This window comes from Anabas testudineus, chromosome 13 (assembly GCF_900324465.2).
Source record: "Anabas testudineus chromosome 13, fAnaTes1.2, whole genome shotgun sequence".
Classification (NCBI taxonomy): Eukaryota; Metazoa; Chordata; class Actinopteri; order Anabantiformes; family Anabantidae; genus Anabas; species Anabas testudineus.
The window spans coordinates 12,781,624-12,795,766 of record NC_046622.1 but is presented as its reverse complement, the minus strand read 5'-3'; the positions used below and the strand labels follow the sequence as shown (position 1 = coordinate 12,795,766).

The 14,143-nt window shown below is 40.1% G+C and overlaps 1 protein-coding gene across 3 annotated transcripts in view; it reads left to right on the top strand.

Moving 5' to 3' along the window:
- The window catches only part of veph1 (ventricular zone expressed PH domain-containing 1), a 51,708-nt gene extending 40,259 nt beyond the window's left edge, over window positions 1–11,449 (top strand). For all 3 annotated transcript variants that reach the window (XM_026374870.1, XM_026374862.1, XM_026374879.1), the window contains exons 12-15: window positions 1,080–1,197; window positions 7,022–7,158; window positions 9,312–9,365; window positions 9,463–11,449. In XM_026374870.1, the coding sequence (XP_026230655.1) occupies window positions 1,080–1,197; window positions 7,022–7,158; window positions 9,312–9,365; window positions 9,463–9,645 (492 nt within the window). In that variant the 3' untranslated portion in view covers window positions 9,646–11,449. The remainder of the gene's footprint in view (window positions 1–1,079; window positions 1,198–7,021; window positions 7,159–9,311; window positions 9,366–9,462) is intronic.
- The last annotated feature ends 2,694 nt before the right edge of the window (window positions 11,450–14,143 follow it).

Here is a 14,143-nt window from a genome sequence, read left to right as displayed (position 1 = left end):
GGTCTTAGTTTATCTGTATCTGCAAGTAAAAGCCCGTTCACATCAATGACTTAACTTTTAACAACACAAAGAAAGCTCTGATGTGTGCACGATTCTGAATAGTAGGTCACTGTTTCAAGCTAATGTGTCTGTGTGTGTGTGTGTGTGTGTGTGTTGAAATGCAGGTTTTAGTATCCAAATGGGAATACACTCTTAAAAAAACAGATTTCACATTTACATCCTAACTCAAAGACTGAAAGGGCAAAGGTCAAAAGGTCATGGACTGTAGTAGTCATTACAGCTATCTGGTTTCCACACAATCATGTCAATTCACCTCCCTGTTAGTTCGAGTCTAACATTGATGTGGTGGGAAATTCTGCACCCAGTCTTAAATAAGTTATCAGAAAATGTGAAGAATCAGATCAGAGCTGCGACTTGATGGAGCAGAAGTTAGTTTCACTATAATTGAACAAAAGATTTGGTTTTATAACATCACTGGCAGCAATCGCAGTATGAACGCCGTTCTCTAGGGACATTACATGAAAATGTAGATTTAGAAACATTTAAATAGTATAAACACTCACACAGGAGCTTTTTTTGTCATGAAGACTGATGACAGTAATCCATCATCCTCTTAAGTGTTCCAGTTTTTCTCCAAACCACATTAAGATAAATCTGCATTATGTCAAGGGTTTAGGTATCACTGAAGATACTTAAGTCCACACTGTTCCTGTGCATTTATGGTGACGTCTAACTACAACCATGTGCAAGGCGGTCTTCAGGGATTTCTAATGGGGGTCTAGGATTCCATTACTTTCTATTTACACACACACATGCACACACACATGCACAGTTGAATAGATGAGTATGTAGTATGCAGCACAGATTTATCTTTTTTTAAAGAAGAAGCTTTATTTTCTTAACTAATTCTTTACTAGCTTTATTGCAGCTCCATCGTAGACTGGCCGTGCTCATGTTTAATATAAAACAAAACATTCGCAGCATATCTCGTTGGGTATTTTACAGTTTTAGGCCAGTTTCAAATTAGTGATGCACTGACTTTGTCTGTCTGTGTCTGTTTTGTTTCCCTTTGTTTCCAGGACTTGGACAGTCTTCAGATCCATCTGGAGGAAGTGCGCTTCTTTGACTTGTTTGGATACAGTGAGGAAGAAGGAGGTTGGCTCTGCTTCATGTGTAACAATCCAGAAAAAGCCACAGGTATACAAACGCACACACACGCACACGTTTGCCGTGTCCTCAACACAAACACAAGTGACCACAAATAGTTGGGCGAACCATAGTTTAGACCAAGCAAAGGCAAAGCTAAATGTTATTGATACAGCACTTGTCAAAGCTCAGAGATCAGCTGTTATCTGGTAGACTGACCGCCTTCGACTTTTAAAAAAACATCTTATTGTACTGTCCACTTACACTCACACACTATAAAACACATGTTGACTACTTTCCACTGTGGTTTCCTCTGAACTGCAACGAGCCCTCGTCTCCAAATAGAGCAATGAACACATTTCTTCTTATTTTCGGTCACTCGACAGGCTTTTGGACACAGTTGTGGTTCCCTGGAATTCCTCTCTCAAACCATCACATAGCTCCAGGGGGTGTTTTCTTAGAACAGTCGAGGAAAAATAGAGCAAGGAGCAGTGTGTATTTAATAGCCACCAGTCTGATTTTAGTGTTTATGAAGGGTCATTGTAATCAGTAGTGTTGTGCTCACTTTCAACCAGTCACCCCTGTGACAAGCATTTCATTGTAATGAAGTCAGAGTTGGAATAGGGATTGTGTGTGTGTGTGTGTGTGTGTGTGTGTGTGTGTGTGTGTGTGTGTGTGTGTGTGTGTGTGTGTGTGTGTGTGTGTCTCCCACAAATATACCCAGTGGATACTTAAAACCATACAAGATAATAAATGGTCCACACTAAAAAGTCTATAAAATCAAAAACATCTTCAACTCGTCTGTCTTCCACCTCATAGTTCACTTCTCTGCTTGTAGTGAGAAGATGAGACAGTCAATAAATCAGTGAGTGACATTTTAGCCTTAGGAGAGGAGACAGGAGAACAAATGTGACAGAAGGTTTGTGAAACAGGCTTTAAATCTGAATTTAAAACCCATCTCTGTCGCTCTCACATGGAAGCAGTTATTAGTTATATAAGAGGAGTCCGAAGGGGGCAGTTTGAGGCGAATGTTGTGTTGGAGACGGGGGAGGAAAAGGTAAATCTGAGAGGACGGTTTACACAGGATGGCGGCTAAGAAAGTGTCAATAATGAGTACATTTTAGTCTTTGTCTCATAGAGCAGGTATTTCTCAGAAAGTTGTTGGCAGATTGGATGCGGTTAAAGTTTAGTGTGTGTGTGCATGAGTTTATTTATCTTACGGTGTTTTGGTGGGATTTTGATTAACTCTGATGTGTTGTAGGTGATTAATGGTCTAGGACTTATGTAACAACAACTGTTGTGTTGTTGTTATCAGAAAAATATAACATAAATATTATGTGATGTCTATATTACATGATCACTACTCACAAATGATGTGATACACAAATTACATGAGTGTGGTCTGGAATACTGTACAGTACATACATATATTAACTAATTGAATGCATGTTTTTATTGCAAACACTTTCTGCCTGAATCAGAGAGAGAGAGAGAGAGCGAGAGAGAAATCAAACACAATGTTCTGTTTGTCACAATAGATGATGATGATCCCAAACTAAGTGGGTTAATCTGTAACAGGTGAGGTGATCGTGGTTCAGGATGAAAGGAGCATCCAACAAACGCTCAGTATTCGCAAACAAAGACGGGCTTGTGTGAGCGTTGCGAAACAGTGCAAACAGAATATTTTTCAATGCAAGATTGCAAAGAATGTCACCTTGTACAGCTTAATTGTTTCTGTGATGGTACGGTTGTGCATCAGTGCCCATCGACACAAAGACTTCTGCATGTGCTTCAACAGAATGGCTTTGTAGACATAGAGTGAAGGTGGTCGACTGGTCTCTCTGTATAGCATGTCGTGAAGAGGAGAATCAAACAACAGCGACCGCAGACTGTTGAGCAGTTGAAGACTTGTCCAGCAAAAATGGGCAGATAGACCTAAGTTAGTAAACTCACTTCCCTAAAGTTTAAACAGTGTAATTAAAGGGAAAGGTGATGTAACACTGTGGTAAATATGCCTCTGTTCCAACTTATTTTTTATCGTAGGCTATTTTGGTACTTTTGTCGTGTAAATAAAGGTTCTGATAACAAAAAACAGATTTTAGTTTTAATTACATTAAAAAAATGAAACACTGCACAGTCACTTAGAAATGGCTCTACAGCAATCAGGATATATTCATATAACATATGACATTAATATTTGCACGGTTCGTTTAGACGGAAGCTGTCACTAAACCGCGTTCACAGCTTTTCATTGTCGTCCTCTCATCATCACCAATTTCATGGAATACACAGACACAGGCACAGAAGTAAACACATGCTCACATGAAACGGCCTGATCCAAACGGTGCAAATGAGAACCGTTCCTCCAGGCGGTGCCGCTCAGAACAAACCGGTGCAATCAATCAGAGAGCTGCCTGCTGCATGACCGCAAGGAACAGATGAGTCCTTTTCAGATTCATGCCAGTCTCTCTTTGTTACAGGAGGATTTGGAAAAGTAGAACTTTCACTGTGGGATTGTGTGATTTTAAGTGTGTGCATGTGAATGCATGTGTTTATCAATGTGTTTGTACCCTTGGATGGTCCCACCACTCTGCACAGTGAAAATAAATCGCACTTTGGTTTTGGGTGTGCACAGCAAGTAAATGACATTTTAAAACTTCATTACGCACAGAAGGCAGCGTAACTGAAACATGGGTGCAGCTCTCGAGTGCTGATCTGGGAGGTGGGAACAGCTAATAGATGGATTGATTATGTGTGATATGTATCAGTAACAGAAAAGGCCAGAGTCAGGAAAATGCACAAAAACTAAGAAGTTTGGTGTGAGTCACACCTCAGACTGCTGACATGAACTCAGTGTCCTGAACCAACACTATCTGCAACATATGATTAGTCAGCTGTGAACAGTGAGCTACACAACTCAGAGGACAAAAGACTTTGTAAATCTGGTTTCCCACAGGACAGAAACATGCAGCTTCTCTATTCTAATTTCCTGTTAGGTGTGAATGTCCACATGAATATTATCTCTGTGTGTCAGCCCTGCAGTAGCCTGGTGAATGGCCCATGTGTAATGTAACCCTGGAGGCCAAGCACATGCATCTGAATGAGACATCATTATATTTTATATAAACATACAAAAAAGTTTCGAGCTCTACTTTACACAGTTTTGTGTGTTTGTTGTTTTGTTTTCTTCATCATAAATGCTGCACAGAACAAACAAATACTGTTCACACGACCATCTGCCATCACCTAGTATTTCTACTTTACATTGCTTTATTCTAATAAAAAAAAATGCTGAGTCAGCCTGATTGTCTAACCGTGTACACACACTCACACACATTCAAGGAGCCTGTATCATGTTTTAGTGGTAAAGGAGAAAAGAGGAAAAGGTGAAGTGATTACTGTTGTGAAAACCGGTTGTTACAGCAGCCGCACTGATGCTTTATGATATACTGTTGAGTTTAACTACTGGAATGTCTTTGAACTGAGCGATAATGAGCAGAGTGTGTGTGTTTGTGCACGTACCGTAAGCGTGGACATGTTAGAATAAGGTAAGTATTTTTACCTTTACGACCTAATCACCAAAGACTAAGAATTAGTTTTCTCCACTTCGCTACCTAACTAATCGTCTCACTGTGACCCCTAACTGTGACACTAACTTTACATAAAGTAAAACTAGCTCCACCTCCTCCTAGTACTTGTAACTGGTGTATCAGTATCAGCGGTCCAAAATTACATGCACATGCACTCATGAACTATAAATACCAAACAAATGTAATATGAAGGCCTTTATACATTTCGACATTACCGTGAAACGTGGTGATTAGGACTTGAATTGTGTGTGTGTGTGTGTGTGTGTGTGTGTGTGTGTGTGTGCTTTGTGTCCTGGTCTCGCTGTTTAATGTCACTGTGTCTCCGACGACTGGTTGTGAGTTTGAAGCACAGGCCTGGGGCTGACAACAAATGCAGGGATCATTTTCCAGGTGTCTACATCAAAGCAAAGTGATGAATGATTTATGCACCAGACGAGTTTATTTCTGCTCCCAAAAATCTGAAATATTTATTAGACGATGCAGACAAGTTGGCACCATAGTGGTGGCAGCTTGTCCAGTTGTATTTAAGCAGTGCTTCTGTCAAAAGGCCGAAAGAGAGTTGAAGTGGCAGATCACTTACCATGGTGCCTGGCAGTAATATAATATAGAAAAGATAAAAACAAATGATTAAAGCTGATATTCAACTTTTAAAATGGTTTGGTTTTCACTTCAGCTTGGTGTGCAATGGCCCCAACGTCTAGAGCTGGATGATCATCATCATTACCAGTTAATGTACTTGAAACAGACCATTTAATGCTCATTGAAACTCTTACTCCCTGAAATATGAAAATCAAAAATCAAAAGACGCTAATTTCCCTCCGGCGTTCTCGGTTAAACGATTTGGGGTTTAATGACCTTTAATAGTTTGTCGTGCTTGGCTTCAGGTACGTCCGTGAACAGTCTTTTCAACATGCCCACACATTCACACACACTCCGATCAGATTGCAGTAATCTCTTGTCGGCTTTGCTCGTCAGCGTGGATACAAAGAGCGGCTCTGTTTAGTGGTTCTGCTTTACTGGCACCAACCAGAACATCTGGAGATCGCAGTTTCTTAAACTCTTCGACTGCACAGTGCATGTGGAGGCTTGATGCTTCTCTGCTGCAACAACAGGTCACTTAATAGAGTATTGTTGACTCGTAGAGGACTAAATTGATGGGATATTAATGACCGGTGTGACTGATTAAAACGTGGCTTTAGTGATTATTTGGCCAAAACAAAATAAACTGGTCATTTGCAGTCAAGCAAAACTCCCCTATATGTTAACACAAAATACACTTTGATGCATTCAATTATAAACATTCTCTCTCTTTCTCCCACACACACACCACACACTCACACACACACTCAAACTGGTACGTGAGCCAGCTCAGTCCAGGAGGTCGATGTGGGTCAGTGCTTCTAATCAAATCAGATCAGACATGAGACAAAACACGGTTGTTCGTTTAAAACTGAGCAACTCAACAATGTTGACTCTGGATAAGATCAAGATTGTTTGTATTGCACAATTATTTATACAGTTTTTGTGAAGTGTTAAGGTTATAAAAGATTACAGCTAACAACACAGGAACCATAATAAATCAAAGAAAAGAAAATTGAGAACATAACAGAACGTAATGGCACGAGGCTCCGATCAGAACAGTGGCTGTGTTGTGTTTAAGGTGCACAAATGCTAAAAGCCGTCCAACATTATTTAGAGAAACTTTGAGGAAATGAAAAAGAGAGCTGCAGGATTCACCTCATTTGGTGCAATCCATAATTTTCCAGATCACATGTCACAAGTGTTTTGCACCAAATGGATGCTGGATAAAATGGAAATGAAAAGAGAAAGCAAGGAATTTGCAAATCATTTAAAACCTGTATACAAAACAAAACAGGAGGCAACATATCAAATATTGTAACTAAGAAACATTTACATTTGTTTTAGGTTTTTAAGATGAAGCTTTCACATTTTCTTTGAAATTACAATTACAATTAAATGTACAAAATATGCTAGTTCTCCCGCAAATGATCAAACAAATGGTTCTTATTGGCTCCATAGTCTTTAATATAGGTTTTAATTATTTGCATATCATTCAGATGTCAGACTGTCTCACCAGCTTGTGAATGCACCATAGTGACAGACTCTTCACATGTAAAGTAAAAACACTCAAAAGCCATAAACACACAAATGTATTTTCTGTTTCTCTTCCTGTTTTTTATTTTGTCTTCTGTCTCTCTCCCTCCCTCTCCCTCCCTCTCTCTCTCTCTCTCTCTCTCTCGTAATGCGGTGCTGTGGCCTCCTAGTTGTGAACCAGGAGGGACAGCCTCTGATTGAGGGGAAGCTGAAGGAGAAGCAGGTCCGCTGGAAGTTTATCAAGCGCTGGAAAACCCGCTACTTCACCTTGGCAGGAAACCAGCTACTCTTCCGCAGAGGGAAATCAGTACGTAGCCAGTGAGGGTTCACACACAAATACACTTAAGCACGGAGATGCACACTGTCCATGGATACTGGCTCTGAAAATCCTCATTATTATTTCACCGTTCCGTGTCGTTTAAAACATGATGAAACTGTATGAAACAGTGGAAATCCCATCTCCTGATAAGATCAACCGTCCCTCAGGAACATCTGCTGAATCCTTGATGTTCCTTGGCCAAAGTTTTGTGTCTCTTCCGAGGCCAAAGCATGATGCTGCGATAAGATGAGTCACTGTCACACACTTTAGCTCACAAGCAGCAAACACAGAGAAGGAGGTGAGGCCTCCTACAGTGTGTTTCTTTCTTATTTAAGCAAAAGTGAGGAGATTTTCCTCTGGGTAGAAACAGCACAAGTTTTCCTCCAACCTCCCCCGATTTGTGGATGACTTACAATAATGCTGAGTAAAGGCTGAGGTCACCAAGCGGAGAATGATTGTGCAAGGTAAACGTTTGCTTAATCAAAAACGTGGAGCCAAAGCAGCATGATTGAAAATGTGCTGAGGTTAGAGGTCTACAAAGGTTTTTAAAAAACAAGGTTGAGTTAGACTTCATCCAGGTAAAAGGAAAAAGTTTTCAGTCAGCTGATGACAGTTTTATTTCACCTGTGTGTTTACGTGCTCATCTACAGTTTTAGACAGTCACAACAATTAATGATGATTCAAATCATTCTCAAAGCGAACAGGAGATTGGATATCCTCTAAACTAGAAACCAGAAAGAAGCACGACATTCTTCTGCAAATAATAGTCTTTGTGCTCTGCTGCAGATGGTAATGCATTCCTGTGTTTGCAGCAGCCACACACGTTTGGAAAGGTTTTGAGTCTTTGTTCTCGCAGCTCAGCGTTTTCTGGAGGTGACTGGTAGGTTGTGAAACACTTTTCCCAAGGTGGTGAGTGAGTGTAAGAACCAAAACATGCGGTTGTTTCCATCATAGTGAATGATCAAGCAGCTCCAATGCACACAGAGACTTGAATCTTACTCCGGTCCTGAAGTGGTTGCACTTATTTCCTTTAGCACCGTTTCTATTTTGAATACAGACCTTATGATAGGGTTGTTTGAATACAGTATATAAAACAACAGTATACATCAGGTTTTTGATGGAGGAAAGGAAACATCACTTGTCTATAGTTTTTGATGACCCTTTTCTTACAGTCAGTAGCTCCACTGATTTCACTGTTAAGACAGATACTTGCTTGCGTTAGGTAATCCATCACCGTGACTGTGTCTGTTTTTGTTTTTGTCAGTGAAATGTAGCATTGCTGCAAAGAGCCATTTAAGGCTTAGTTATGGTGCATTCAGGCGCTCAGACAAGCTCCAAAAATCGAGCATATTGGACATATTTTTTATTTAACTTGTCAGAAATCTGGCACGGACGAGACAGAACAAGCAAACAGACACATCTCGAAAAAGAAATAGAGTGATGATAGAAAATAAAATGGTTTTGTACATCGGCCAAGTGCTGGTCTACTGTCAATGTCCAATAAGCAGAAATAGAAACTCCCTGCTGCTCATATTTAGCACAAATATCCATAATAACTAAATATAACTATGTACAGGTAACAAATACACCTCAAAGGATGCTCCATTGTTTGGCTTGATACCAGTATCGCTGCCTCCTGAACTGCATCTTTACATCTTGAGTGTCAGATGCACTGAAGATGCAACCTGTCAGCAAGCGTTATTAAATGTGTGTAACCAGTTAGTGAGGGGTTAAGTTAACATGTGAAATCACTAACGTGAATCCTCAGTGGGGAAACAGAAATCCGACCCTCGGCACAGTCGACTCTAGTTGAAGGCTTTTCAATACAAACACACCACAGAAAGGATGTGGACAGCTGCCATGAGTGTTACAGCTGGCTGCAACCACATAACTAAAAATGGCGTAAAAACACAACTGAGGTGCGACACACACAACCGCACCTTGGTTGAAGCACAGATGTCGTGCGAAGAAGAGCTGGAGAATTTAGTAACACTGCAAAAATCAGGGGGGGGGGTAGTATAATTAATGTATATGTTTGATTATATGTTTGTTTTAGTTTCTATTTCTTAATTAGTTTGAGTATCATACGTAATCATAAGTATACAAGTAGATTCTTCTGTCATTTTCCATCTTATCCTCAGAAGGACGAGCTGGACGACATCCCTATTGAGCTGAGCAAGGTCCAGAGTGTCAAGGTGAGTCTGCTGCCTGTTGAGAACGCAGATAAAAAAACATGGGGGCATTAACTAACAACATGCATCTCAAAATTGACAATTTCATTTACTTTAATAGGTCGTAGCCAAGAAGCGGCGGGATCGGGGTCTCCCGAGGGCCTTTGAGATCTTCACCGACAACAAGACGTACGTCCTGAAAGCTCAGGATGAGAAACATGCGGAGGAGTGGCTGCAGTGCATCAACGTGGCTGTGGCTCAGGCCAGAGAGAGGGAGAACCGAGAGGCCACCACCTACCTGTGAGAGCCCGAATGTGTAGGCGCCACAAAGAGCCGTGGTAGGAACAGATGAGAAAAGGAGTTCTGTGCTCAGACCACCGGAGCTGACGAGAAGAAAACATCCAACACAGCCTCTGAAGATGCTGAGGTAAAACTTAGGATAAAGAGATAAACTCACATCATCTCATGCCAGCACGGATTCAGTGACACTAGAACGTCACCTCTGCATTTGGTGGCATCCAATGCCAGTGATGGAAAACAATCAGAAAAGAAGTGTACTGCAGTATTTCTATGAATGAGACTGATTAAACTAGCAATAAGTAACTCACCCTCAGAATATGTAGTTACATATTTCAAATACTGACCCAGCCGTGGACCAGATGTGATATATGTACATCTGTGGACCATCTACATGAATGTTACAATACAAAGGTGTTCAACACTGACACTAACATGTGACTGGAAAATATAAGAAAAACGTCATCAACCTCGGAGTCTGCTGTGAACAACAAGCAAACAAAACCAGCATGTGCAGAAGCGCTGTATCTCTGAGGTCAGTGGAGCGTTGTGACTGAGGTCCATCTGGGTCCGGAGTCGTATTTAGCAATAAAGACTCACTAGAAGCAGTGACCTCGTAAAGACGCGTAGCAATAACGAGACTGAACAGTTCCACTGGAAAGCAGGAAGGATGAAGAGGAAGCTAATGGACAGCAGATGGGACGAGCAGTTCGTGGGGGGGGAGAGGGGGAGTTTTGCTCCACTCTGTCTGAAAACCAAATAAAAAAGAAAAGAGACAAGTTACACGGGGCAGAACCACACCTTCAAGACGGCTGAGCTCGTTTCTCCCTGGTCTCGATCTTTACATCAAACTTGTGGCAACTATTGTTTTTTTGTTTTTTTTTTGTGAAATATCGATTACAGTTCGTCTTCAACCCAGTGTTTAAATCAATCTTCTATCATTCAAGTTCTTTATTCTCTTTAACTCATCCAACATACTGTATGAAGAAGATTTTCATATCTTCCTGCTCTGGTGCTGAGGCCCAGTAGTCGTTCTTTTGCAACACTCCTCAGAATGGACTATTTTGGGCTTTCCTGAACAGCTCTTTCACAATCCACTCCGTGTTTTGTTATAGCTCTGTCTTTCCCACTGGGTCAGGTTCCCACTCATTGCGTAAAATTCAGTATTCAAACTATTAAGCTGCGATTTCTCCTTCCAGCAAACATCTTTTAGCCCATCTGGTACCGTGACTCATCCACCACTATAATATATCTCAACTATTGGATGGATGAAGATCATCTTTGACCATTATGGCTGTGCCTCTTTATCACATATCTACTAATAACCTAATCAGATTTGAATAACTTAGGAAACATCTACATACCAGTGCACACTCACACTCTCTGGCACCCCAGTGGTCTATTAATAAAGTTCAGCAAAGTGTTTGAGGAGCATATTTACATGCTGGCAAGCAAATGTAGACTCCTCTGCCATACGCTGTGCACTAAATGTACCGTGAAGCGGACTTTACCCGTGCAGCTGCACAGTGTTGATTGTTGTTTAAAGCGAATGTCTCATCATATGAATGTCAACGTTGTCTAAAAACGACAATGTGAAGACTCTCTGGCGTCACGCTGCCATGTTGGCCTAGTTTTCGAACCTGTGGGGGCCAACGTTTTAGCAGTTGATTTAGGGAACCTTCCTGTTAATGAAAGGCATCTGTAGGCAGCAGTTTAACTAGTCTAGAGGACAGATACTGAATCTATCTATCTATCTATCTATCTATCTATCTATCTATCTATCTATCTATCTATCTATCTATCTATCTATCCATCTATCTATCTATCTATCTATCTCATCTATCTATCTAGATCTATCTATCTATCTATCCTCATCCATCAGCTATCTATCTATTATCTATTTATCATCTATCTACCGTCTATCATCTATAATCTATCTATCATCTATCTATCCATCATTATCTATCTCTACTATCTATCTACTATCTAACAAAAGCACACTGACATGACGTTAAAACACTGTTGATTTCAAGAATCACACACAAACTATGTACATGTGAATATGACTGACACATTAACATAAGTGAATGTATAAAATAAACTGTGTTGAGAGTAAATACTTTGCTTTAAGAATCATATTGAAAGTCGATTTTCTTTTTTTTTTTACTATGTTAAATTACATTTGATTTTATGTTTGATCTTTGACATGAATGTCGATATTTATTTTTACAAGTGCTGCTGTAACACATCGTGTCAGCTACAGTCTTCCCTTTCTTCTTCCCTTGTTTTTACATTACGATGACTTCAAAATGAATAAATGCTGTATTTTATTAACAATTCATTCATATGCAGTAGTTATGGATTGTATATTTGCCCGTTTGCATGTCTGACACAGCTTTTTTTTTTGTCTTTTTTGCCGACAGAATTGTACAATAAATCTTTACCAGTGAAATCAGTAAAGCACACGTGTTTGGTTTTAGTCACTTGGATGAAATAAAATCTAGAAAAGAGTAGAGCTGATTTATGTGCAGGTCTAGTTTTAGCTGATTCGTCCAGCTGTGATAGTGATCTTCTGTCGCGTCAGTTGTCTCAGCTGAATGTCACAGCATATGCTGTTGAATATCTCTGACTCATCTCTTAAACATAATTACATTACTTCCCCATTGGAATTAAAACTTGGGCATTTCTTGAATCCGAAGAGCTCTGAATTCAAACCCCTCAGATTTCATCTCTCTCCTACATCCAGTCTGTCAACATCGTTCTAATTCAGACTTATCAGCTGCAGTGAGGCTGGCCCAGCTGATTACTCGACATTCCCAAACCGCCATTACAAGCATTTAAAAGTTCTTCAGGAAAACCGATTAGTCATGCAGGGAAATGGACCGTGAGGGTGACTCAGCGTCAAGTGTTCAGACCCTTTGGCAAAAAGCTGGGACTGTATGACTCAGCTATGCATGTGGACATGCACTCTATAATTTCTGCTTTGTTCACATCCACAAACCAAAAAGTTAAGAGTTAAGCTGAAACATTCAGATTCATTTACCACATTAAACTTGTTTCCTGATCACACCCGATAGAAATAGCAAACGACTGCGCCTTTTTTTTTCCAGTTTTTCCTACATTTTGATGTCTTTACGTCCACATAACAAACTGATACAGTAAGTTCTTTGTCGACCATGAATATCTGATAAAAACGCCTTTCCCATAATTCAAACCTCATTGTTTGGAATCAAACACAAAAACACTCGTGTAGTTGCTGGAATCACAATGAATCACACATTATCTCTTCAAGACAGTAAGATGTTTGTCCAACACATGTCTGTCAGCTGTCCAACATTACATTAGGGGATCAGTCAGGTATGTTATAGTGTTTTAGAGGACAGTCAGCTGCAATTTTGGCTTCATTTCAGCAAATGTTAAACACATTCTTGCTTCTTTCATGCACTTCTCCTTCTTATCAGGTGTAGATTTGTCAGCTGAACTCTCATACAGAGGCTAAAGTGCTTACAGACACAACTGTATCCCTCACAGTGCTTTAATGCACATCACAGGACACGGTGTTAACCAATACTTGCACCATCTTCCTGTTGCACAATTTGTAAAGCATGCGACGTTCCGGCCTGGTCCGTCAAATGCGTGTCTGTGTGTCTCATCGCTGCGAGGACCTGAACTTTCCCGCAGATGTAATCACTCAGTGTGACGGCCACACGATGAAGCGTGTAAGAATCGAAAGGCTTTGGAAACTCTGAGACAGAAGAAGCTGCTTAATTGAAATTGGAGCAGTGACATGAGTGAGTACAGAGAGTAATGACAGATCTAAACAGTCACAAGTATCTAATTTAATAAACTTTGCAACTCGATCACAGAGTATTTTAACAGTATCTTGTGCAGTCCAGTGACTTATTACTGCATTTTAATATGTTTCTACTTTAACCATGTTTAATGATGGACACAAACAGGGTTATTCTAATCTCATTAAGATTTGTCTGGGCCTTGTTGTCTATATTTTTTTATGGGATTTTTGAAAGACACTAAATAAACCAACATGAAGTATATATATTATGTATTTAATGAGAGTATCAGTTGGTCTATACACTGTCCCACTGCTATTTACAAACATTAAAGTAGAAACATGATAAGTTACCTTCTGCTGCACATTGTTACTAAATTTAATACCAGTAGTAACAATATAAAAAATGTACACAGCCACCTCCATGTATATGAACACTGTTGGACACCAAGGGCTTACAAGGCAAACAGCTCCCTCTAGCTGCCATTATACATGTGCTCAGCTGTTTTCTAACCTTTAAGAATACAGCACTTCTCACAAGAGGAGTACACACTTGATTAATTCTGAAGATTCAAGTCAGCTGTATTTCCAACTCATGACATGAGATGCTTCACACACCTCCACTAACTGGGGGAGTGTTCCACTGCATACATCGTATTTTACTTAATGGTGCTCTTTATGAAAACAAGTACTGATTCAATAAAAGAACATACAG